General features: G+C 39.4%; 1 protein-coding gene across 2 annotated transcripts in view; it reads left to right on the top strand.

Moving 5' to 3' along the window:
* PCSK5 (proprotein convertase subtilisin/kexin type 5) overlaps positions 1-25,286 on the top strand; it is a 421,776-nt gene that overhangs the window by 302,140 nt on the left and 94,350 nt on the right. For both annotated transcript variants that reach the window (XM_011377895.2, XM_023521942.1), the window contains exons 21-24: positions 10,690-10,792; positions 16,621-16,757; positions 21,777-21,983; positions 23,038-23,106. In XM_011377895.2, the coding sequence (XP_011376197.1) occupies positions 10,690-10,792; positions 16,621-16,757; positions 21,777-21,983; positions 23,038-23,106 (516 nt within the window). The remainder of the gene's footprint in view (positions 1-10,689; positions 10,793-16,620; positions 16,758-21,776; positions 21,984-23,037; positions 23,107-25,286) is intronic.

Genomic DNA, 25,286 nt, shown 5'->3' with positions numbered 1-25,286 from the left:
GAAGGGTAGACACTGACCCTTCCTCCAACAAAGCCCCCAGAAAATGGTAGGCAAGCAATAGTTACAGGTTGCATGACTGAGGTATCTAAGATTGTGTATTTCAACCTTATCCTGCACACATACGCATAGGCACATGCAACCCACCAATCACTTGAATTTCCAGCATAGTGGACACATGGCATTTAAAATTAAACTGGGCCTGGAATAAATCCCATCTCCATTACCTTCTGGGAAAAGGAGTGCACCAAATCTGGGTTAAATGACTAGAGTTTGGAATCTGACATGTTAGGCTTAAGTCTCAGCTCTACCACCAGCTGCATGACTTTAACAGGTCATTTACTATCTCATTGCCTCAACTTTCTCGACAGAAAAATAAGGATGACAGAGAACAATGGTAACCAGCACCCTTCTCATGGGGTTATTATTGTAAGGATTGAGTTAACACTAGTAAAGCACTCAGGACAATTCCTAGTATATGGTCATAACTGAATAAGTCTAAGTTATTATTATCACCCATTCAGCGACCTAAGAAAGATTAAATTTCCTGGGCCTGTTTCCTCATCTTTAAATGAGAGCAGTGCTCATCTCCATTAGCTGGCTATGAGAATTAAATGTGAAAGCCTCAAGAAAACACTCAGCTTTTTCAGGAAAGGTTTTCTTATCTTTGATCCAAAGCCTGGACTTCTAATACCCAGACAACACAACATTGCCTTTCTCCTGCCTCCTTTTAGCAGTTTTGCATGCCCATCACTATTGCTACTGTAGTAAGTGCTTGTTTTTATCCCATAGAAAATGTTTGTCTCTTGCAAATCATCTTTAGAAAATTACAACGTAATTACACTGGATTACTGTATAAGCAAAAGGCTGTTCAAACTCCCCGAGCCCACAGGTGGCTATTCCATAGCCAGTCCTTTTGCCTATTTTAGCCAACTATGAATAGCAGAAAGAGGATCTGGCCCTCTCCTAGAGGGTTTGGGGCCCCAGACACATTTCACCATGTAAAATGTGGTTAAGATGAATATCAAGAGCAGCCTTGAAAGCAAAAAGGAGTCAAAGCAGGTCAGACAGCCGCCAGAGGGAGTTCGGGAAAAGGAGGAGAGCCTGACTCACCATCTCTGCCTGTGGGGATCATGGGACCGAGTTTCCAGGGAGCAGCAGTCCTGGACACTGAGCCCTGACTCGCTGCCTGGTGACTGCAGACCTAAGCCATGGACTGGGTTTTGAGGGCCCAGGACCCCTAAAATGGGCCTTGGTTGCCTGTTCTCTAGAAACGGTGCTGGAGTCCATTCTTCTAAGCGGTCCCTGAACAGTTGTGAAGAAAGGAAATCTTTTCTAGATATTTTATTTGTATTTACCATGCATTTCTAAATCAACCTCAATATAAGAAAGAATATTACCTAATAGTAGGGAGGAAAAGAACAGAGAACTACAATGTTTGGTGCAACTTATTTTATAAAGGTAAAGAAAAGTTAAAAAATATTTTCAAAGCCATCCAAACAATAAGAAGTGAGTTGAGGTTTGAGTGTCTCTAAAGGTCTTTTACTCTCTCGTGCTGCTTATCTGAGGGACCTGCTTGTGCTCAGTGAAGTTGCAACAGCTCACATTTATTAAGCACTTACTACTGTGTGCTAGTATCTTTCAAAGCACATTTCATATAACTAATTTAATCCTTCTGACAATTTTATGACATTGCTATGATTATTTCCATTTTACAAATGACTGAGGCTCAGAGAGGCATTATAACTTGTGCAAGTTCACACAGCTAGCACAAGGCAGCCCTGGGATCCACACCTAGGATATAAGCACTTCACCTGTACACTGCCTCTCTCCTTCCTGACTGGGGAGAGTACAGCTCATGGTCATCTAGGTACACAGTGCAAATGAGAGAAATCTTTAAGGAGGGAAGGTAGCATTCTCTCTATGGTGGTGCCAGATGAGATACCAGTCGTGGATTCCATGCTCTGGACAGAATCTATAGCTCTGACAGGTTGCAAACCATGTAAGCGGAGGTTGGTAGGTAGGGAAACACCTGAGACTCTCCTTTTTACATCCAGGGACTCTGAGGCCTCTTGCCTCACACCACTAAGCCCCCTGCCCCTCCCATACGCATTCACAACATACGACACTGCCTCCACTTTCATTTTCATCTGTTTATGTGCTTCACCCTCACTGAAAGAAAGACAAAACTGCAATTTGTCCCTAATACCTGCCAAGTAAGGAAGCAAAGTCTCTCTCGGCTACTCACCTGAAGGAAACGCAGGTCGTCCAAGCATACTAACCACTCCACAGTGGGGCCAAGAGTTCCATGTTCTGAAGCTACTCGGTGCACCTCTGCTGGGTAGAAGCTTTGTTTGCCCCTTCTCACAGAGATTCACTTATTTCTTACAAACTTTTACCTCAGCACCCTGAGAAGGGCATTGCCGTGGCTCTGAAATTTTCCACAGCGAAGTGCAGGAAAAGCTGTCTTCGCTCTTGTGCAGGAAGGCACTCTCCCAGGGGCTGCCAATTATAAAGATTAATGCGTGGATCACATCTTGCAGCTGAATTGCTTTCAGAAGTCATTGTTCTCAGTCTCCAGGGTCATTAATTTCAGGTGCCTCTTTGCCACCAACATATGCAGGCAATACATTCTTCAAGTCCCCTCAGGGGTGAGAAAAAGCATAATTTGGAATCCAGTCAGACGAAGGTTTCAGGGAGTTAATATTTTGATGCTTATTTGGCCAAACTGAGCTGACAGCCCCTACCCCACATTATTATTGGAGGTTTAGTGAGAGGACATACTCAAAGTACCTAATAATTTAAACTAATATTTTGCCATCCACTACGCTAGGTGCTATAGGTCTATTTTTTCATTTGATCCCAGCCACATTCTATGAGAATGAGAGCATTATTTACAATACACAGAAGAGAAATATCGGGGAAATATGTAATTTGATTAATGTCAGACAATTGGAGAAGGAAGCCAAAATCAAACCCAGGTGATAATGACTCCAAAATTTGTACATTTACCCATCATAATGCTTCCTACTATGCTGGCACTCAGTAGGCACACAAACTTTGGTTCTCTTCTTTATTTCCACACTTAGGGTTTTTAAAAAGCACAATTTGGTCATTCTCAGAAAAACATATGACAGCCTGACTAATCAAACACTTCCCAAGTCACTAAAGGACTGAGATGTTCTGGGTGCCCTGTACCACTCAGACCTGTCACTAGAAAAACCAACAGGTCTCTTAGAAGGCATAGCCACTGCCCACAGATGGGCAGTATTAATGGTGACCCAATAAATTTTCATTTACTAGCTACAGTCAATTACCAGCTACAGCACAGAGGGAGCCCCAGGCCTTAGAATGCAACTTCCTTCTCTTTCCAGGAGCATCCCTTTTCTCTTAATTAGTGATTAGGCTGCAATGTTTTAGCGCTAGCAGGCAGGACTTGTGGAAAGGCTAAGAGAGTGTGGGAGAGGAACGGTAAAGGCAGCACTTTGGGTGTGTTGATACAGAGGAAGAGAAGGAGGGTAGTTTGAGGAGTTCCCTCCCATGGTACGCTGGAGTAGGGGGAGTGATGGCAGTGGTACCTTGAAGGGTTTAAGAGCAAGTTATAAAAGCAGTTAGGGAAGCTCTTTCGTCATCATAGAAATGAAAGTGGGTAATAACAAGTCTCATCCTTGTGCCTGTGTTTCTAGACTTACATCATCACAGGGAATATTTTCATCATTTTAAGCTCCATGTGAAAGATTTTGGGTTTTAACGCATCCACATTCAAGGACTCTTGTTTAGTTCAAAAGTGTCAGGAAGCCTCAGTGGGCCACAATTCTGCTAGTTTCACCTGCCATCCTCATCACCTCCAAAGTGAAAGGAAATGATACAGCTGTTAGGACTTGATAGTGCTGTGCTCACTCATGGGTTTACATGGAAACTCTAGTCAACAACCTGTCCCTTCAAGTCATTCACTGTCTTAGTAAATGTCTCCAAAGTGTAATCTGCCTCAGGTTATCAGTGATGTTTCCCAAAAGGTAGATGAGTTATTCTCTCAAATTACAGCCAATTAATTCTGTCACCATGTACTGAGCCCCACATATCCCCTCACTGTGAATGCATCAGATACTGTACAATTTCCCCCATGAAAGTGGTCCTTCTGAAGCCACAAATGGTGGGAACGTTGGGCGATAAAATCTTAGTCCTGAGGAGTAAGGGAATTGAGTGCACTAGAGAACCTGTAAAAATTCTAGGCTCACTTCCAGGAATAGCAACAACAGCTCACTAAATAAAGAGACTGTCGAGATATTTTACACATCTCAGATAGACAATAAATGCATTTCCACTTACGATAGCTTTCTTATGGGAAAGTGTTCATGATTTTCTTCATTCACAGATTCAATGATAGGCTTTGTAAATTGTTTTGTTTAATTGCAGATAACAATCACATCCAGGCCTTTTGAATCCCCTTGTGTCTCATCTTGCAACCAACTGGTGCCTTTTTAATTTTTGCGTCCCTAAGCTAGGACTTAGAGTGACTTTTCACTAACATAGAGGCAATGCAAAATTCTCTTAATTGAGGACAAGATATACAGGAACCAATCCATCTATACTAGATTTTCATATAAATCGGGGGACCAGAAAGAGGTTACTATAATTCTGGTTATGTTATTTCTGAAGAGCCAGTTTATTTTGTTTTTAGACAGCAGTTAAACACAAAATCCTTGTGCACTGTTCCAACCAATTATTTTTATTCATTCAAAAAAACATTTTGGGGTTCCTCTTAGGAGCTTCTAAGCTAGTGGACAGAGCAAACAGCTTGTAAAATCCCAATTTGATAAATAAAATCACCTTTTAATAAATGGCAGCCTATTTTCAGAGAAAATAAATTTGGAGGTTATATTCAATCATTAGAGTAAATATGCTTTGTGCAATATGCCTGCTCAAAGTTTATTTTCACAACGAATTCCTTTTTCATACCCTTACTTCGTCAAATGGTTTAGACAAAGCATGTGCTTGGTTCTGTCTTATAAATAGCAAAGCCACTTGGAACAGCAAAAGGAGAAATGAATTTGTACCAGGGAAAAATTAGAGAAAGAGCATGGGCTCAGGTTCAGGCTCAGACACACCTGGGTCACAACCCAACTCTGTCACTTGCTTAGCTCAATGAATTGATGCAAGATTTTTTATCTCTCTGAGCCTCAGTTTCTCATTTATAAAAGGGTCTGTGTAAACATTACATAGAACAGCATTTGTAACATGATAGATGTCAGTGAATCGGAGCCTGTGTGATTGCTACGTCACCACTACATTCAGGGGTGTTGGCCAGGACTTCACTTTAGATATATGTTTTTAGCAGCCTGACTGTGGTCAGGGCCCAAAACAACAGTAGAAACACAAAGGATCAACTCTTAATTCCTTGCTCTTGAGACAATGTGCAGACTGAAGGAAGCTAAACATTTGCAAATGTGTTAGACCCATGATTTTTGGTCCACCCTCTTTGCAGGAGTGCCAACCAATGGGAGTGTCAGATTAGTGTTTCAAGGCATCTACACAAACCACACGGATAAACTCTAGTGCCTAAGAATGAAAAAGCAATAAGACCAGGAAGGATAAGTCCTGTCAATCAGAAATCCTGTGGGGGAGGAAAAAAGGAAGTTGTTGAGAAGATGAGATAGAGGAGCGGTGGTCCCCAGACACCTCCAGTCTGTGGAAGTAGAACTCTCCTTCTAGCTGCCTGATGTTCACTCAGCCTTTGTAGATCCCGATAAAAAGCACAGTGTTCCATCTGCCAGATGTCTCTATTATCACAAGCTTTATCCATTTATTCATTTAGTTCTATTCTCACAGATTTCCTATGCCTCAATTCAACAAACTGACTCCCTCGAGATGGTTGGTGCTGTTTGGATCCATCTCAAAGGGCAGACAATCTTGAATTTCTTGGTTAAAAATAAGTTTGGCCTGCAAAGGAACAAACTCAAAATGCAGACTTTCTTCTTTTTTTTTTTTTGGTGGTGATGTGGTGGTAAAATATACATAAAATCGATCATTTTAACATACAGTTCTATGGCATTAATTACATCTACATTATAGCGCCACTGCCACCATCCATTTCCAGAGCTTTTTCATCTTCCCCAGCTGAGACTTTGTACCCATTAAACAATGTCTCCCCATTTCTCCCTTCCCTAGCCCCTGGCAACCACCATACTACTTCTGTCCCACTGAATTCGACTACTCTAGGTACCTCGTATAAATGGAATCATGCAATATTTGTCCTTTTGTGACTTGTTTATTTCACTTAGAATGTCTTTAAGGTTCATCCATGTTGTAGCATGTGTCAGGATGCCTTTCCTTTTTAAGGCTGAATAATTATATAGACTTTGAAGATGTTGTAGTCTCAGTGAAAGGCCTCATATTTTGAAACTTGTTATAAAACTTCACGTTTAATGATGCTTTAAAAACTGAATTATTTCATTAGTATATAACTAATGGAAAGTATAACTGAGTATTTATTGTAGCTGGTGGAAAGTAATGTATGAATTTCTTTTCACAAAAACTGTCTTTACATAGTGGTATCTTAAGTTAGAAACTAAGTATTGGCATCCTTGCAGAGAGACTGTATTATTTGTTTAGCATCTGTGGTTGTAGTCATTCAAGAAAGTGACATTCCGTAATGCCTGGCATCTGCGTGATAAGGCACATAAATAGAAGTCTACAGGTAATTTAGTACCCCAAGGTTACTCACTGAAATAACCAGATCAAAAATCAAATGGCTGATTTTTCATCAAATGTTCCTCCCATCTTCTCTTACTAACCACCCTTGCTATAAGAAAAAAAAAATTGTTTTAGACACAGACATCATAAGCTATCTACTTACATGTTTATTAATTTATTTAGTTTACATATTTCTTTGCTTAAACTCTACAATAAATTTAGCTCTCATCAATAAAGAAATATTATAAAATACAGAAGAAATGCAGGAGAAATGAAGCTCTTCTGGTTATATAAGCCTAAAAAATATTATTATGTTAGTCTCAATCATCTTTAGTAGCTGTGGATAATATAGGATGATATATGTTTACGAATTCTGGATGGTTTCATAAAGTTTATTCGTAACTTAGACCTGTTGATACAAACACATGCCGCAATGTTATCAAGAGGTGGAATAGGCAGGGCATGTCACTTACAATTTTTTAAATTTAGAAATATTAATTTTTAAGCTGTCTTCAACTTTAGAGATATCATTTTTCCCATGAGACACCACTTCTTCAATATCCTTTTAACTACTATAGAATGAGATGAGAAAGCAACTAAAAGGGGAATGAAAAAAATTTGATCACAGGAGAAAGACAATTTGGACATAATAATAATAGATGAAGACACCAGAAGGAAGAGCTTGTAGGATGAGGTGGAGAACAAAATATATTGGCCCCTGATGTCTGTGCTAAAAGTGATTTTTTAGAAGAATTTTGTGTATCGCTCTTGTCATAAACATTCAGCTTCATTGTGCAATAAAGACAGATGAGAAGAATTTGCTGCTCCAACAACCAAAAAACCACTTTACTGTGTCCTTGGAATCTGGCTTATTTGGTTTCAACTGTGCAGCAGAAAACTTGCGCCTGCAAGGGCTGGGGGCAGTTGTTTATGTAAGTTATTGGACATCTTCATAAATATGAAAATTGGGGCAAGTCCTTCTATTCTCATCTGTTCCAAAGCCAGAGTTTGCTCTAAAGCTAAGAGGCAGGCAGACTTGAGAGAGGTGCAGTTAAGCTGTCCTATGCTGACTTTCTTACATAAACTTCAAGGTTATGAGGTTTTCTCCATTTTGTTACCAAATGATAGAAGGGAGAAAAATATGTTTTAAGGGTCACTTATCAGGAAGAAAAGTGTTTTAGACTGGGGAGAACTTTTGTAGATCAGAGAGTGATAGGAAACATGAAGAAAAGACTAGAGACAGGGAGACTGGTGGAAAAACATCCCAAGGAAAGATTAAGAGCATTAGATGGAGATTTGACAATGGCCAGGAGGAAAAATGGACCTTTCTCAGAGATAAGAGACAAATGAACAGTCAAGAAGATAGAAAGGAATTTTGACACTAAGAAAAGGGGTACTGAGGAAACTCAATATCGTATCAGCAAGTTAGGTAGTGAGGTAATCTTCTGAGAAAGAATGGGTGGAACTTGGGTCTTGGGAAGGTTTGACCCAGTTCCAGTGAGAAATTCAAGAGGGAACTAGAAAGATGAATGAAAAGATGATCAAGTGGGGTGAACCAGTCATAGTGGAGCATAAGAACATCATTGTGTTTGGAGGCAGTATTTGAAATCTGAGATGGGGCAATTCAGAGTAATGATTATATCTAAAGTGATCATATCTTTGTGAGTGCCAATAGAGGCCATTACAGTTGAGCAGATCAAGGAAGTACAAGGCTCAAGTATCATTGCCACCTGCTGGCTTATAGAAGCCAATGAAGAGGCAAACAAAAGATGAAGGAAAATTGAAAATTTCCACAGTAATATATGAAAAACCTTTGATTAACCTTGGGTTTAGAATCGTATAACTCCAAACTATCTCAGTAGCATTCAATTTAGCAGAGTAGTACGTATTTACTTTAAAATTCTACTCTAGCATTGGATCTATTATACCATGGAGGTTAAGATGGGTGGATATCAAGAATAAAGAGAAATGAATACCTGTGTCAGTTTCTATAAGCACCAGTACTAACACCTAAACACAAATTATTAGCGTTGACAATGTAGGCAAGATTTACTTCTTCCTACCATGTCTACCCCAGATCCTCCGCTCTTTGTCGTGCTGGTGCCTGGACTGATAATCACACTGCTCAATTGGTTGTGCCTCCTATGACAAAAGTGGAAGAGATTACACAAGGGCAATAATTAAGAGGTAGAATAGGGGAGTCTGAATAAAAAGAAGGCTGCATAAATATGAGGCCTTTATTGTGTGAGACAGTCCCAAATTGAAATCACCACTCCTACTAGACAGAAATCCTAGTTTTTTTTTCCGCTTTGAGACTGCTGATTATCAAGAATGCAATTAGTCCATTCTAACACCTTTGTGTGAATTAGTAAAAATTCACACAAAGGCAGAGGCAGGCAAGACCAGAGTGCATGGCTTGGTGAGATGAACATAGGCTGGATTTCCACATCCACTTGACTGCTTGGGCAGGCACCTTGTACGATGAACGACTCAAACATCTACATGTTTTGCTCCTAATGGTTATTCACTCTTTTAGGCCTAAGGCTTTTGGGAGTTAATCCTGAGCTAAGAACCACAGTCCCATTCTAAAAATTATATTTCGGATTCCTGGTCCACAATGTACCTTGGTAACAACTGGAAGACACAGAAAAGCAGAGTCCAGGCTTTGCAGAGTATGCCACTGCTAGATACTTGCATTGCTCTAAATACGTAATTTTCCCCTTTAGTTAACAAAATGAATAACTCTACATGAAAGGCTTTTTGTTTTATGTAAGGACAAGCTCTAGCTGCCTCTTCATTTTCATTTTTGTGGTTTAGTGATAGCGAGTAGATTTTTATATGTAAGATTTACCTTACCCAGTGTACTCAGTCAGTAAAGTTATGGGAAAAGGCAGAGGGGTGGACTTCCCTCCATTCCTTACCAGTCAAGTCTGTGTTTCCACGGCTTTTTCCCATGCAACTACAGTAAACCAGGCAGCGAATCGTAGAGTTTCAGAAATGCAACATGATTAAACCATGGCTGAATCCTGCTACCTCACTCTGGCTGTATATCAGATTGACAATGTTCAGACATGCTTACAGGGCTCTGAAAGTTGCAGTGGAAGGCAAATGAAAGTTGTGCCTCTGCTGAAATCTGAATCTATAATTCGTGAGCGTGAGCAGTGTCTACACCACACGAAGTGGTTCTTTGGATCAGACTGCAGGAACTTGTCAATTTCTTTAATGAGAAGAGACAATGAGTGTAGTATGAGTAGAGGGTAGAATTCAATGAGTAGAGACCCATCATTGGAATCACCTTCAGTGAGGTTAGCTTCTCTCCACTACCTTTGCCATGGGTGTAATTTTAAATGTTCACAAGAAGTTTGTGAGGCTAGACTTGCTTCTGTGGAAAGGCCTTATATGTGTGTTTTTTCTTCTTGGGAAAGATAAGCTTTCCAATTAAATGAAGAATTCTCTGGCTATCCTTTCATTGTTACTCTTTCAGGGTGAGATGCGGCTGACATCTGTCAAATGTCAGCCAAGCTTCAACTCCCATTCTTGACTAGCAACCGCTATCCATCCCAGAGTGACGGGACAAGACCTGGGTGGGTCTGGCTTGTTGCCTGACTTGAGCCAAGGCTATAACTGGGATCTCTGTAGGCCATAAGCCTTCAGCCTTTAACAGTTAAGTCAGTAGAAGCTCAATAAAGGGGTCCTGTAGGAAGCCCCCCTTGGCTTCTCTCTGCTTATAAAATCTGTAACACATGTTGACTAGATCCAAAATCATGTCATTGCCTCATAACTTTTTCAGGTTCCAACTTTCAGGGCCCTTGGGAGAGGAGCAGTTGTTATTATAAGGTCAGGATTTAGGACTGGCAATTAAAGCCATTTGAGGTCTCTTCTCTCTGTGTTGTCTCCATTGCTTTTAGGCAGCCACAGAGATCTGGCTGCTCTCAGACTAACAGCCCACGCAGCACTGACATGTAGAAATGAGATAAACAACTAGATTTTCTTCCCCAGGAGAATACATTGATGAGCATGGCCACTGCCAGATCTGTGAAGCCTCGTGTGCCAAGTGTTGGGGGCCGACTCAGGAAAACTGCACTCGCTGTCCTGTCACAAGGTGAGTAGTCTCTCAGTATCTCCTATGGTTGAGAGCTCACGGGTTGCAGGATAGAGAAAGGTACCCCTTGGGCCTGAAGGAGAAAGAAAAAGTCCTTCTCATGACACCGTAACCCTCTGTAGTCTGACCACAGCCCACCTCTGTAGCACCTTCTCCCCATGATGCCCAGTACCCACTGCATGAATCAGTATCCTGGACTCTAGTGGGGCTTTCTCATCGATGAAGATGATGGTGCCTTTGATGCCTGGAATTTCATCCCTTTCTGCACACCCATAACTCAGTCATCTCCATCTGCTGAGCAAATATCTGCTCGTTTTCTAGAATCAGTTCATGGGTAAACTGTTCTATGAAGGCATTTTTTACCTCTTCCCAGTATAATTAACCTCTCTCCCTTTATGTCCCCCTGTGCTCTGTATAAACTTCCCTAAGAGCAACTGTGACATTGTAAGACATTCATTTACAAAGCTATCTCTTCATTAGACTGTACATCCCTTGAAATACTCATCTTTGTGTCTCTATAACCTATCCTAGTGCTAGGAAAATAGTAAGAACTCAATAAATGTGTGATAGCTGAATGAATGAGGAAATAGAAAGTATCTGAATGAGATGAGTATCTCTGCTAATATGCTGGGAATATCTAATGAAGAGAGTTGGGAGCCTACTGTATTTTTAGTCAACACTCCTCTGATTCTAGCACTTAATATTTGTTGGCTGACTGAATGTTCGAATGGCCTCCTCACTGCTCTGCTAAATGCATAGGAAGCAGAGTCTCTCCCCAGACCAGTATGACGAGGCTGCTCCCATGGCAGGTGAATCTCTAGGATGGATGTTCCTTCCACCTTACACAACGGTCATTTCATCTAATTCTTCCTCAGGCCTGTAATATCATGTGTAGGAACTGTGGTATATTTGTCTCTTTATCCCCCCACAGTGATCAGCATATAGCAACAATTCAATAAACGTGTGTTTCATTGAACTTGATAAAGTAGGTAATCAATATCATGAGCTTGGCTCTCCAAATAGCTCCCTCAAAAGAGAAAAAAGGAAGGGAGAGAGGAAGAAAAGAAGGGAGTGAGGAAAGGACAGAGGGATGAAGACACAAAAGAACGGTCTTAAGAATTCTCAATGATAACTGTGATAACACCTTCCAAGTGTCTCTTTAAGATATTTATGCCTCTAAATATTAAACTTGCTTTAAAGCAACTTCAGAGCATACTGTTAGATACAGACGGCATTCTAAAAATGGATCCAATTTCTCCTCTAACTTCTCATCATATCAGTAATCAAACTACACACTTCTTTGAACTAAGGGGACATTTTAGCATTTGTTTAATAAGGGAGCTACCATCATCCAGTGTACATTGCAGAAGTCATGATTGTCTCAGACTTACCAGAAGGGAGGAAAATAATTCTACTACCATAAATTAAAAAATTGGTAAAAGATCAGGTGTACACCCCCTGAGCCATTCCGGTAGTTGAACTTATTTAAGTTCAAGCTAAAGCCCATGCTTTAGCTTTTGAAGAAAGAAAAACATCTGTATGGAACTTGAACCAGGGTGTCCTCCTAAGGAAATCTTATTCCGCAGGAAAAATTTTCTCCTCATCTCCTGAGCACTCCATTTCTTTCCCCATCTCTCCTCCTTGATGTCAATTACTTGCAAATATGTCCAAGAAAGGGCATTGTATCATGGCAATAAACTACCTGACTTCTTTTCTTGTCTGCATTTTCCTGGAAGGGGGTTGAGAAGATGAGGTGAAAGAAACTATTTTAAAAGACAGTGATGTTGACTTATTTGTTCTTGAAAGAACAGCACTGAATTTACCAAAGTATTTCTGTGAGTGGAATCAGGTCCATTCAAGGCAGTCTTGAGCCCCTAGTTTATATCCAGCTCTGAGTTAGGCGCAAGGCCCATAAATTCTTATAGGTGTCTCAAGAGGTCAAAGTTAAGGGATGGTGAGCCACTCAGGGACAAGCAATAGTGGGGCAGTTTTAACACACTAGGCCTGAAGCCAAAGCTGCAACCATAGAACAGGAGATGCCTTATAGAAACTGGAGCTATAGGGGACACAGCCATTTCAAAATCATGGAAGAAAGAAGCAGAGTTGTGACTCCAAGAGGAATAAATATCCCAATCTCTCCTCCCACCCTCAGATCTCCTGCTGGTGTTTCCTATCTGAAACTAACTGGTGCCCAATGGGAAACATCACTCACAAGTAAGGGAACTAGCTTGGAGATGCAGTCCCCAGTGGGCACACTTCCAAGACAGCACCAAACAGAATGCGGAAAAATGGATCTGGGCCAGGGGTAAGGGGAGACAAACAAAATACACAGGACAGTTGGTCTCCAAGTTTCTTCCTATTCTTAAATTTTTGGATATTTCCAGTCCCAGCAGAATGAAGTTCAACTCTAAAGGAGGTTTGCTTCGAAACAATATGGAAGGGAAGTAAATCAGTGGGGATAGAGATGAAATAAGATTGACTGTGTGTTGACAATTGTTGAAGCTGAGTGATGAATATAAGAGGAGGGGTACTGTTATGTCTTGCATGTATGTTTATCTTATATATGTTTAAATTTTTCCATAGTAAATTTTAAAAAATAATTTAACCCTGAAGTTGTATTATAGGAAATACAAATTTAAAAAGCCCTCCCTTCAGCTTCTAGTTTTCCCTTTACATTTCCAAACTTTAGGTTTAGCTCCTTAAAGGCAATTGAAAACTTAAAGGAAGTTTGCCTCTTCTATAGAACATGCATAGATAACTCTGTAATGTCATGGTCCTCAGTGTCCAAGCTAATCTCCCAATCCAGTCCTGGAAAAGTTACAGTCAAAGAACTAATTAAAAGCATTTTAAAATTAGTTCTGACCCACCCTCAAATGTTTTATTTGATCCATCTCATTGAATTCAGGGGAAAAAAGACTTTTTGTTAAAACATTAAAGTACCAAGAAATTTCATTAAGTGACTTTCTAATGGCTTTAGTTAGGCCAAACCAACAATCAGCACAGAGGACCAACTAACCCTGACTTGACACCTCTTTCATTCTAGTTCGCATCTCTCACACACACACACACACACAACACACACACACACACACACACACACACACACACACACACACACACCACTCATCTTTAGCACTTGGTTTTGCCTCCTTCTTCCTTTCCATGAGCCCTGTTGGACCTGGAATGGTTCACTGCTTATAAAAAAAAGCAAAGGGCATGTGTGACTTGAGGAGAAAAGTGCTTCCCCTATAGAGATTAGCTTGCCTGAGTGTCTCAGAAATCCACAAATTGAATGTCTGGTGGTCCCAGAGTCAGCTTGTGTTGGCTTTAAAGAAAATTTTCAGCAGTCCCATGAAGCCCAGAGCAAGGCCTCTATTCTCTTCCATTAGGGAAGATTTGCTGGTGTTGGTGAAAATCTGTTCCACCAACAGATTTGAAATGGTACTTTTCTTCATGTTCTTTAGCAAATTTTCTTGGGGAAGGGAGGGGTGCAGGGGAGGATGTAATTCAGTGCCTGCATTTAAACATGACTGTTTTCTAGATCTTTCGAACTTTAGAAAGAATTATGTTCTTACAAAGACTGGGTATATCACCTGTGCTTTCCTTAGGGTCGAGGTAGAGAGAGGTGATTTAAAGCATAATTGTGTGCTTGGTACTTATTAGAAATCACGCCCTCAAGTAAAAAAAAATCAGCCCCTTCCCCATATAAACATGGAATTTTACACTATCTGTTTCAGCCCCCACACCCCACCCTAGTTTCTGGATGATTTTAAATGGTTCCCATCATTGAGAGTATTATATCGCCACTCTCAAAAGAAACAACTTCTTCCTAAACCAATCTATCATCTTTCTTTAAAGGACAAAATGATGATGTACTTTCTGTCCTATTTTCAACTGAATTTAGCAAGAAAATGAATCCTCACCAATAAACATATTCCATTCTCTCCTTCTGCAGAGCATCAAGTAGCTTCCTTATTTAAAAACTTGAGAAAGCTCTTGCACAGTTTTTCTCAAAGGGAGGTTGTTTTGTTTTTGTCTCTTTAACTAACCATATCCAAATTATTCCTTGAAACATCTTCTAGCCCATAAAGCAGAGGCAGGGTGGGGCCAAGATATTCCCAGTTGGCATTAGTGCCATCAACTAAAAGTCTGGGCTGGGAACATAGTCCTCTCATTATACACCATGGTGCAGGGGATCTGTTTTGACATGGACAACCAGATGTGTGTGAGTGTCTGTTTAGGGCTGGACAACACACTGTGTAGTAGGCCAAGAGACTGTTCCCTCCAGTGGAGCTGGGTGTGGTGACCAGAACCTGAGGAGATGAGAATGAGGTGTCTTGTGCTGTTGGCTTTAATCCCATTCTGTTTCCAAACCGATACAAATGACACAGACTTTCAGGGAGTAAAAACAAGATGGAAGACTGCAAGTAACACATTATCCAGGATGCCTTGCCCCACACCTATTTCCTACAAGCCTGGTATTGAAATGCCTATCCCCAGTTTAGGAGTGGCTCTAGCTATGGAAACAATGAGAATTAGACAAGCCAGTGCCACCCCAGGAACAAGCTGCATGAGGCCTACACCTGGCTTTCCATGTGACATCCAATCTGAATAAAGAGAAGTGGTAGAGAGAAAAAAATATCCTATCTTTGCTGGCAGGCCCTTAACTCTCCCAGGCCTGAGTGCCAGCACTATGCCCTCAGGGGCTCAATTAACCTTCCAACTGATACAACTATTACTCTAAATAAGCTCTATGAAACACCAATTTGGCACCACCTGTATTATTTAGGAATCATTTAGCAAATTCCATAGTAATCTAGACGATCAGTGAGCAGAAGGTAGAGCAGCAGTTCTCAAAGTGTGTTCCCTAGACCAGCAGCATGAGTGTCACCCAGGAACTTGTCAAAAATACAAATTCTTAGCTTCCTCCCCTCAGGACCCACAGGTTAGAAACTCTGGGGGTTGAGCCCCTCAGCTCACATCATCTATTCACATTACCTATCTAACTCTTGCACTTGGGAAACTGATTTTTTTCTGAGCAAAATTCTTGTCTATGATTTACTTCATTACATTTGCTTTTGGAATTATTTTACAAAGAAAAAAAAGAAGCAAAACTACAAAAATAGTAACTACGATATTATGATATCTATCGTACATGTACAAAACCAAAGGTTTAGAAGCCCACATGCTAACTTATCTGTGGTGCCCTTGTAGATGACTGCAAACACAGTCAGAAAATAGAGACTGTACCCTATACATTAGGAAACACTTGCAAAAATGACACTCAGATTCAGAGTTCATTGATTACTTGCCATATGCACAGGCCAAGTTTATAAATCTCACCTAAGCTACAGAATAGAGCTTTGTTTTACCCTTCGAGAGCCCTTGGAGTTGACATTTCCCTTGCAAAGTGTGGGCATGCTGATAACTAAAAGAAGAATATTTTCTCCAAGGCTTCTGGATTCAAAGTCCCATTTAGTGTCTTGAAAGTTCAAAGACCATCATCCAACTATGGGCTGGGTTTGGCTGGGGCCTCCAATATGGGTTTAATCCCTGTAGACACTGGTTAGCTTATTTGGAACCAGACTCAGGATTGCATCCCCAGCCAGTTTCTGGCATGTCTGCTGTTGGGTCCAAGTGTTGGGCCAAGGATGGGTACGTGACTAATATTCCACATGGTCTAGGATGATCAGTCCCAGATATCCCCCTTGTTTCTGGAACAACGAAACTAAGTTTGTGTAGCGAAACACGAATACCACATGTTCTAATACTTAAGGCTATTTCCGAAAGTCATCCTTACAAACTCTAAAAGTCTGTTTTTCCTCTAGGATTTTTGATGACGGCCGTTGCGTTTTGAACTGTCCCTCAGGCAAATTTAAATTTATGAACCAATGCCATCTATGCCACTTCACCTGCCAAGAATGCCAAGGGAATGAGCTTTCCAACTGCACCTCTTGTGGAGTAGGTGAGGAAGTCTGATGGCTCACTTGTTCTTTGTTGCCTCAAACCTGTTCTACTGTGGGACATTATTTGGTTTGACTCAGAAGCTTCATCTCTGAGAACAAGGGGTTGAGATTAGACAGCTGTTCATTAGAAAGTTTTTACAACCTTGAAGTTTCTGCTTATTGTCAGGGCACAAGTTTACATTACTGTAGACACAGACTCTGCCCCTGAGGAGATAAGAGAAAAGCTAAGAGATGTCTTTCCAGAGAAGGAGAAAGAAAGGGCATGCAAACAAGATGTCAGACAAGAGATAGACAGTAAAGCTAAGATTTGTTGAGGTAAAAGTGAAAAGCTAGGAAATTAAGGCAGACACATTCAGTCTTTAAGAGAAATATTGTAATAGAGGTTGTGTCAGGGTCTCCTCAGCCCTGAGCTATGCCATTTAGAAGTTGTCAAAGCCTTGTCAGAACAAAGTAACCATTTCAAAACACAAATATGACCTTCTCTGTCCTAGTTTTAACAACCCAAAATTTCTGATGTCATTGAATTATATTCTATAATCTTAAAGGTCCTCTGCGGTCTGACCATTGACTCCTCTCCAGCCTCCCTTCACATGCCTGTCCCCCAACTCTGATCTTCTGTTGGACAGATTCATACTCTATTTGACCTACATAATACTTTTAAAATTTGGATCAAATTTTGAAACTGGGGCAATTAAAAACCTGGGTTTTTTGTTTCTCTTAAATACTTGGAAGATCTGGCAACACTGGGCTTTCATCCCCCAAGTAATTGACTAGAGGCCATTTCTCCGTAGTCCCCATCACTCCCAGTTGTCTCACTGATCCTGAGGCTGTCAGTTACCACTGTCATCATACTTAACATGGCATTTCTAGTGAAAGAGAATTATTTATCTTTATCCTTACTTGTAATAAAACCAAGAAAAAGAACAAAATAAGAGTATAATGCATTTGTAGAAAAGTGGGAAATAACACATTTCTTCATATAAATTAAAATTATTTCTTTGTGTTTTTTTATGTAAACAGAATACATTAATGTCAAATTTTATCTCTAGCCTGCTCATTCTGTTTCTTTCCTCATTTATGAGATGGTGACAACGGTTGCCTCTTTTTAGGATTTTGAAAATAAAATAAGACTAAATGAAATAAAATAATAAAGCACTTAGGGCTAGGCACATAGGAAGTTCTCAATAAATGTTAATTCTTTTTTTTTATTATTGCTACTACTACTATCATTGTCTGTACCTCCTTATTCCTATGGGCATTTGAGTTTCTCTAGCTGTTCAAAGACTTCATTTGAAATGTTCTGAACTCCTTATCTGCCTGACCTCTTTCTATTCATCCTTTAGGTCTCAGTTTCAATGTCATTTCCTCAGTGAGTGCTGTTCCACCCTCCCTGTCTAGGTTAGGCCACCTTCCAATGAGCATCCTTCGAGCTCTGCACTTCCCACTTTATAGGCCTCCTCGCACTTGATATCAATCTTGTCCTTAAGACTCTATGCCTTATAAGAGTACTGAATGGTTTTACCTGTTTTTTTTTTTTTTTTTTGCTGTATTTTGAGCATAGTGTCTGGCATATGGAAGGCACACAATATAACTGAATGAATGATTCAGTAGAAAGAACATCAGTACCAGCAGTCAGAAAACCTGAGTTCTAGTTCCTGTTTTGTTACTAATGAACTAGAAGACACTAAATCAGTCACTTCGCTTCTTTAAGTCTCTCCTTGTTTATAAAAGAAGGAAGCATAGATAAGATGGCATCCAAAATCCCTTTCAGATTTAAAACACACTAATTCTTCATACATAGTGCAAAATTAAGGAGTAGCCTGAATGCTAAACAAATGTCTAAAATGTTCTAAGTATCCTACAGCTATTTGGCCTAATCCATACATAAAATCCTTCAATGTTTTTAATGTATTTTCTGTTTGAAACTATATGTTTAATCCACTATGTTAATCAAAATTTATTGTGCCCCTCCCATGTACAAGTTGCCATGGAAAATGCAATCACTGATAGCATACTTGCCTTCAAGGAGTTTGCAGTCAAACAGGAGTTTATCCTCATGTGTTATAAAACAAGAAAACATTAAAAACCAATTACGATAGGAATCCTACCACAAGTGAAAAAAGAAAACTCATCTTCAGCTGTAGTGAGCCAAAGAAGCTTCCTAGAGAGGGTATTGCTGAGCGAGCTCAGATTAGCACGGTTCTCTCCTATTAAGAGCATGATGTCCATAGTTCTGTGCTAAAGAACATAGATGATTGAACTGATGCAGTTCTGTATCATTAGGCTGTCATAAAGGCTGAAAACCTCTGGCTAGGGAGTCCCATCCATACATATAAATCTTTTCCATCAATCTGTAGAAATTTTGCCCCTTAGTTAATTGTAATTTTGTTAAGATTTAGGTCTGAATTCTTTTGGACATGCAGATCTCCAGCTATGTTGATAAAGATTCACTCTTAATTTTCTTCCAGACTTATCCTCCTCCAAACTGGACCCAAAGCTAAATTCAACTAATCATCCGACAGCTACAATAAGTGAAATAATGAAGTAAACGTCATAAAGTTTATTTTCAGAGTCCTTCAGCCTTTCTTTCTTTCATCCTTTCCACCAATCCTTTGCCCCCATGCCTTCAACCTTTGACCTTCCTTTCCTCCTGGAGACATCCAATGTCTTCACATTGGTCCCCCTTCTCTTCTAAAAAATCAACTGCCAAGAGATACATGGATACAGTTAATTAATCTTCAGTATAAATGAAAGCCAATCTGAACCTCTTTTAGAGTTCCTTGCACTCTAACTCTTGTCTCAGATTATCACATGAAAGTTTGGCACCTAACAAAAATATCTGCCCTTCTACTGCTAGAACCAGCTTCTCCTACATATCATTATATTTAAATTCTGAGACTCTGGGCAAGTAGTCCAAAATTTATGCATGGTATTTAAATCAATGGAGTATCCAAACTATCAGCCCAAACTAGGGAGCTGCCATGTGACTCAGGCTATTAGAAAAATGACCAGATCTTGGCATAATCTTAGACCAAACCTATGGGGAAAGCTGGCTGTGGCCAATACATCAAGTGACCTCCTTTTACAGGGTCCATGTATTTTAAATAGTAAGACCCTTCAAAGTTCTGTCCTTTAAATCCAAATTATAATATCTAAATCTGTCCAAATAATAAATCCATTTCTAAATAATAAAAATGGGATTGGAGCATATTTTCTCTGATATCCAAACCCATTATCCTTAATTTTTAAGATTTAGTTGGATATATTAGAAAAATAGGAATATTGCCAAAAATTAATTCACTCACTCACTCAGTCATTCACTCACTTACTCAATCATTCAGCAAATACATATTTAGAGCTCACTCTATGCCAGGCTTCCCCCAAGCCTCTGGATCCTGAATTGATGTCATGTGAAGGTATGGAGAATCAAAACTGCTGGATAGAGAGAGACTAGTCTTCTCCCTCAGATCTTCCTACCTCTATCTGAGAGAAGAACATAACTTAGAAGGTTGACCCTTTTGTGGTCTCTTGAGATTCCAGGTTCTAGCAGATCGGGGTTTTGTGCTCCACAACATTGACTGATAGCTGTAGAATTACCAAATGCACATTACATCCTCCCAAACACTCCTTCCTTTAAGATATAATGTTCTTCTAAGTCAAATGTGGAGACAGCAGACACTTTCTTCCACCACCTCTTTCTTTTCTTTGTTCCTACAGGAACCAGCAGACTCCTGGCATGAAATCACCATTAGAAAAGTGGTAGCTTCAGAGCCCATAATCCAAGGCTGTGGTTTTTAAATGGTATTTGAATGAGGATTTTAATTAAATAAGAAACATGGGGTTTAACCATTTGAGACTCATGAGTTTATGGGTAAAAAAAAATAGTCGAATGTTGGCACTTTCATGTGGTTCAATCTAATATTATATTCACTTTTAGTTTCTGAACTTGCAACACAGGGTCAATGCTATCTTTAGTCACAAATTCAGCAGCCTTGCATTTTGAAGTTCAATGGTTCTGGATCTTCATGTGGTAGATGGCATGATGAGTGAACACTAGACCCCAGTTATTTAGGGTAGCACTGATCAGCTATTCTTCAGAGGTCAGAACATATGGCATAATAAATACAATCTACCAACTTGACTTCAATACAAATTGTATGGCATATAGTCCAACTTTGTTCTATTTGTACCCAATCAAGCTGATCTAATCGATTAAATTAATGAAGGAGATAAAAATGTGGGTGACACATAGATCCTGAATGATGGTTTTGGATTTCATAATTGCTCTATGACTTCCTTGAAAATAAGCTACACAGCAATATATTGAGATCTGATTCAAAAATAGATATCCTAAACACTCAGCACAAACAAGAACTCTAGGAAAGTGGGGGTAGAGAACCTCTATGTGCATCCATATTAATCTTGTTCTTTAATATATATTTTTGCAACTGATTATAATTCATTTTCATTAATTGCAATTGTTTGTAACTGATTAGAATTATCTATTTCATCCAGGAGCAAATTCCCATAGTCTCATGCTAGGGATACTGCTGATTCTTTCCTTGTAGAGTCCAGTTTTGACAGAAGCTCAGGAACTTTCAGGAATGCACGTAAAGGAGTCAAAGAGGTGTGTCTCATGCTTCAATAGGCTGCCATTATGGCAGCTGTGCAAAAATTCAGAGCTTAGTTAAAGCAAGTGAGTAATTTTGATAACCGAATTCAAAATCATTCTTAAAAATTGGACTGTCATAAAACCGTCATGTCTATCGGTAAGTGTTTGTTTATTCTCATGAGATTTCTATAGCCCCAGGTCTTCAAGCTTCCATAGATATGGAAAGGAGCCCTAGGAAAACTTTTCAACTACAAGGATACAGATACTGCACTTTTTATTAAATAGTCCCCAAGGAGCCTAAACCCTCGGTCATGTCTTTTTTTTTAATAAAACATCTTAGGTTATATTAGCTTCATGGTTAATTGTGTACATTTTCACTCTTTTTGTTGTTCCTCTATCTGTTCAGATCAGCATGGCCGGGAGCGCTTCCTGTACCAGGGCGAGTGTCGGGAGAGCTGCCCTGTAGGGCACTACCCTGCTGAAGGGCACACCTGCCTGCCCTGCCCAGACAACTGCGATCTTTGCCACAGCGCACACATCTGCACACGGTGCATGGGTGGCTACTTCATAGTGCCCACCAACCACACCTGCCAGAAGTTAGAGTGTGGACAAGGTAAGGCTGCTCTGGAGCCACCAGGAGGTGGCATGGGGAACAGTACCCCCAGATGTCCCACAGACCTGGACTGTCTTCTTGGTTTACTGTCGATGCCTGAGATGACTCTGTATGACTATATATCATGTAGGGACAGTCACAGCTGCTCCTCTCTCTTGCCCCACACATCTGTTCTCTGGGTTTCCCCAGATGCAATCCAAGGGCATAGGAATGCAGCTAATCACATAGAAATTGATCTTGAGTAGAGGGTTTGCAAGCAGGGTATGGTAGAGAGAAAATTAGATTAGAATCCAGAAGTCCTGGCGAACAATTTTCTCCTTCTCAATTACTAGACTCTGGGGAAAATTAGTCTGATTTCTCTATGCCTTGCTTCGTTTCTTCATAGCACAAAAGCGCTTGCTGTGAGAAGCCAGTGAGAATCACCATACCTACAACTACTCAAAAATATTAAAATGTTCTGTAAATCATGTTATTCTTATTGCCCAATTCCTTATCTTACACAGGAAGATGGAAAATTTAAAACAGCACTTACAGTTATTGTTGTCTTCCATATAAGAACACTGCAGACTTTCTCTGCTCTGTATAAGAATTATGCCTAATCTGGTGCTAAAAAGAGCTCCAAGATATTTCTAGAATAATTAAAACACATTCTTTTTCTTCTTAATGTTTACTAATGTAGTATAGGATTTAAACTTTTTTAAAAAAGTATTTAGAAGAACAGATAAAACGAAATAGACCCTGTTCATTTATATACCCAATTCCATATTCTCAGAAGCTGAACTTATTTCGTTAATAAATAAAATCTACCAGCTTCAATACATGTTGCATGGCATATCGTCTAATTTTGTTCTATTTGCACCCAGTCAAGCTGTGCTAATCAATTAAATTAATGGAGATAAAAATGTGGATACATAGATCCTTAATGATGGTTTTGGATTTCATAATTGCTCTATGACTTACTTGAAAATAAGCTACACACCAATATATTTTCATAGCAATTGATGTGTCTCCAGTCAGTGAAAATGAATGGTTTTTCACTCTTCTCACTATATAGATGAAGTTCAAGACCCAGATTATGAAGAATGTGTACCTTGTGAAGAAGGATGTCTGGGATGCGGCTTGGGTATGTCATCTTCCTTTGTTGGCTAAAGAGTTGAAATAGCTCTGTCCATTTTCGCACATCCTCATCCTGTCATTCTTTCAGCAGGGACTTTTGTCATTGTTGTTATCATCAGTGTCACCATCAATATCCATTAAGTGGGCTCACTCCCATGCATACAGGGTTGCAGAGAGGAATGCTCCCTTTTGAGGCAATGAATAGGTCACCTGTCTTCATGAAATTCAAGTTTAGAAAAGGACAGGCATCTTTTTCTCTGGCTGTTAGTTAATTGGCAGAGGATATCTACAGCAACCATATTTCAAGATTCCTGAGACTTGGCCTCTCCTTAGCTTTTCAAAGTCACAAATTTTAAGATGAACAATGGTGAGAGAGAAAGAAACTCAACCAAAGAAATGCCTAATTACTCTAACTCATTCAGTATGTAAAACACAAAAGCCTGTTAGGAGTTTGAGAGTTTTCCTTTGCAAAAATTACTAAATTGTTTCAAGCCCAAGACAATCCTTAGAGGAAAAAAAAAAAAATGTGGTGACAGTGAGTTGAAGTCCTCATAATACAAGGAAAAGCATTTGTCAATCTTTCATATAATTCTCTAATTCACATCACTGGCTCTTCATTTTCCCCCAGGCATGCCTCGTTCTCCTGTGGAGAGGGTGGTACAGAAAGTCTATACCACATAGCACCATTGGATTGGATATAAAATGAAAAAGAGGGAAGCCACCAAATTCCAGGAATGTGTCTTGCTGTAAATTTAGGCAAGATATTGAAACTAATTGCCATGTGGGTCTATGAATCTTTGAAAGGGAACCTAACCTAAAGATAGATGGAATAATTTTTCCATAATAATATTGAAACTAATTGCCATGTGGGTCTATGAATCTTTGAAAGGGAACCTAACCTAAAGATAGATGGAATAATTTTTCTTCATGGAGTTTCCATGATGTTTTTGCTAATCAAATTTGTTTATGGGCCTTTTATCAAGCTGAAAACAAATAGCATTTTATATAATATCATTTTGTCTCAAGAGTATTTGATGCCAAATTCTCTGCCTTTCTAATCAGTATCTTGAATGGAAATTTAACTAAGATAAATCTAAGTATTCTAAATTATATTTGTTCATTAATTGAGAATAAAAGAAAGTGGAATCATTTTTACCTAATGTTTTAAAATATCCTTTTTTGTTTTAATTTGGGAAATGTGGTAATAAGAATGACATATAACTATAGCCTAAGATTTGGGGCCCATACTTATATCACCAATGACTCAATAATTTAATCAAATTGCATAAGATCTCTTTACCTTCATCTTGTCAGTAAAATCGAGGTTAATGTGCCCTTATCTTGGTTCATAAGTGGGCGATGAAAATCTATTAGCATTTTCTCACTAAAATGGCTATAACCCCTAGTCTTGGGAGAAAACCATATACAATTTTTTTAAAATTTTAAGTAAGGTGGAGACCCCCTTACTTAAAATTAATTGTTAAATAAGTAGACAAACATTTGCAATGACAGAATTTAGAGAAGGAGGAAATCCCTGGGCACAGAAATGGTCAAAGAAGGCTTCCAGAAGATGAGATTTGAGCCTTTGAGTTTCCATGGAATTTAGAGAGATAAGAAGGTAGGGCTACACTACAGAGGGGCTTTGGACCTGGACAATAGCAGTAAAAAGGTTTAGAAGGAAGAATTTCTGTCATGGATTTTAGAACACTGCATGTACCAATTTTGCAGAGAAAATAAGTAAATATAAGGGAATAGGGAAAGAAATTTGGAGAAGTGACTGAAAAATCATATCTTTAACTCTGGACTAATGAGTTTAAAAGTATTCTGGGGCTAAATAGGAATAACTTAAAGTTCTTTAAGAAAGAATGTTTTAAAGAGGTGTTTTAATAAGATTAATTTGGTAACTATATTAGCTGTGTTCAGTGTCATTGAAAAAAAAGAAAGGCTATACGCAGAGAAACCAGCTAGAAGACAATGTCAGAAATCCAGGTATGAAGTAACAGGAGCATGATCAAAGGTAATGGCCAGGAAATTATAAAGAAAGTAGGATTTAAAAAGCACATGGAACAAATGGCCCTTAAGCATAAGAAAAGATGCTTAACTTTGTTCATTATATAGGAAATGCAAATTTAAACTACAATGATTTACCATTTCTCACCTATCAGACTGGAAAAATACATAAGTTTA

This window comes from Pteropus vampyrus, unplaced genomic scaffold (assembly GCF_000151845.1).
Source record: "Pteropus vampyrus isolate Shadow unplaced genomic scaffold, Pvam_2.0 Scaffold324, whole genome shotgun sequence".
Classification (NCBI taxonomy): Eukaryota; Metazoa; Chordata; class Mammalia; order Chiroptera; family Pteropodidae; genus Pteropus; species Pteropus vampyrus.
This window is presented reverse-complemented; position numbering and strand designations above follow the sequence as displayed.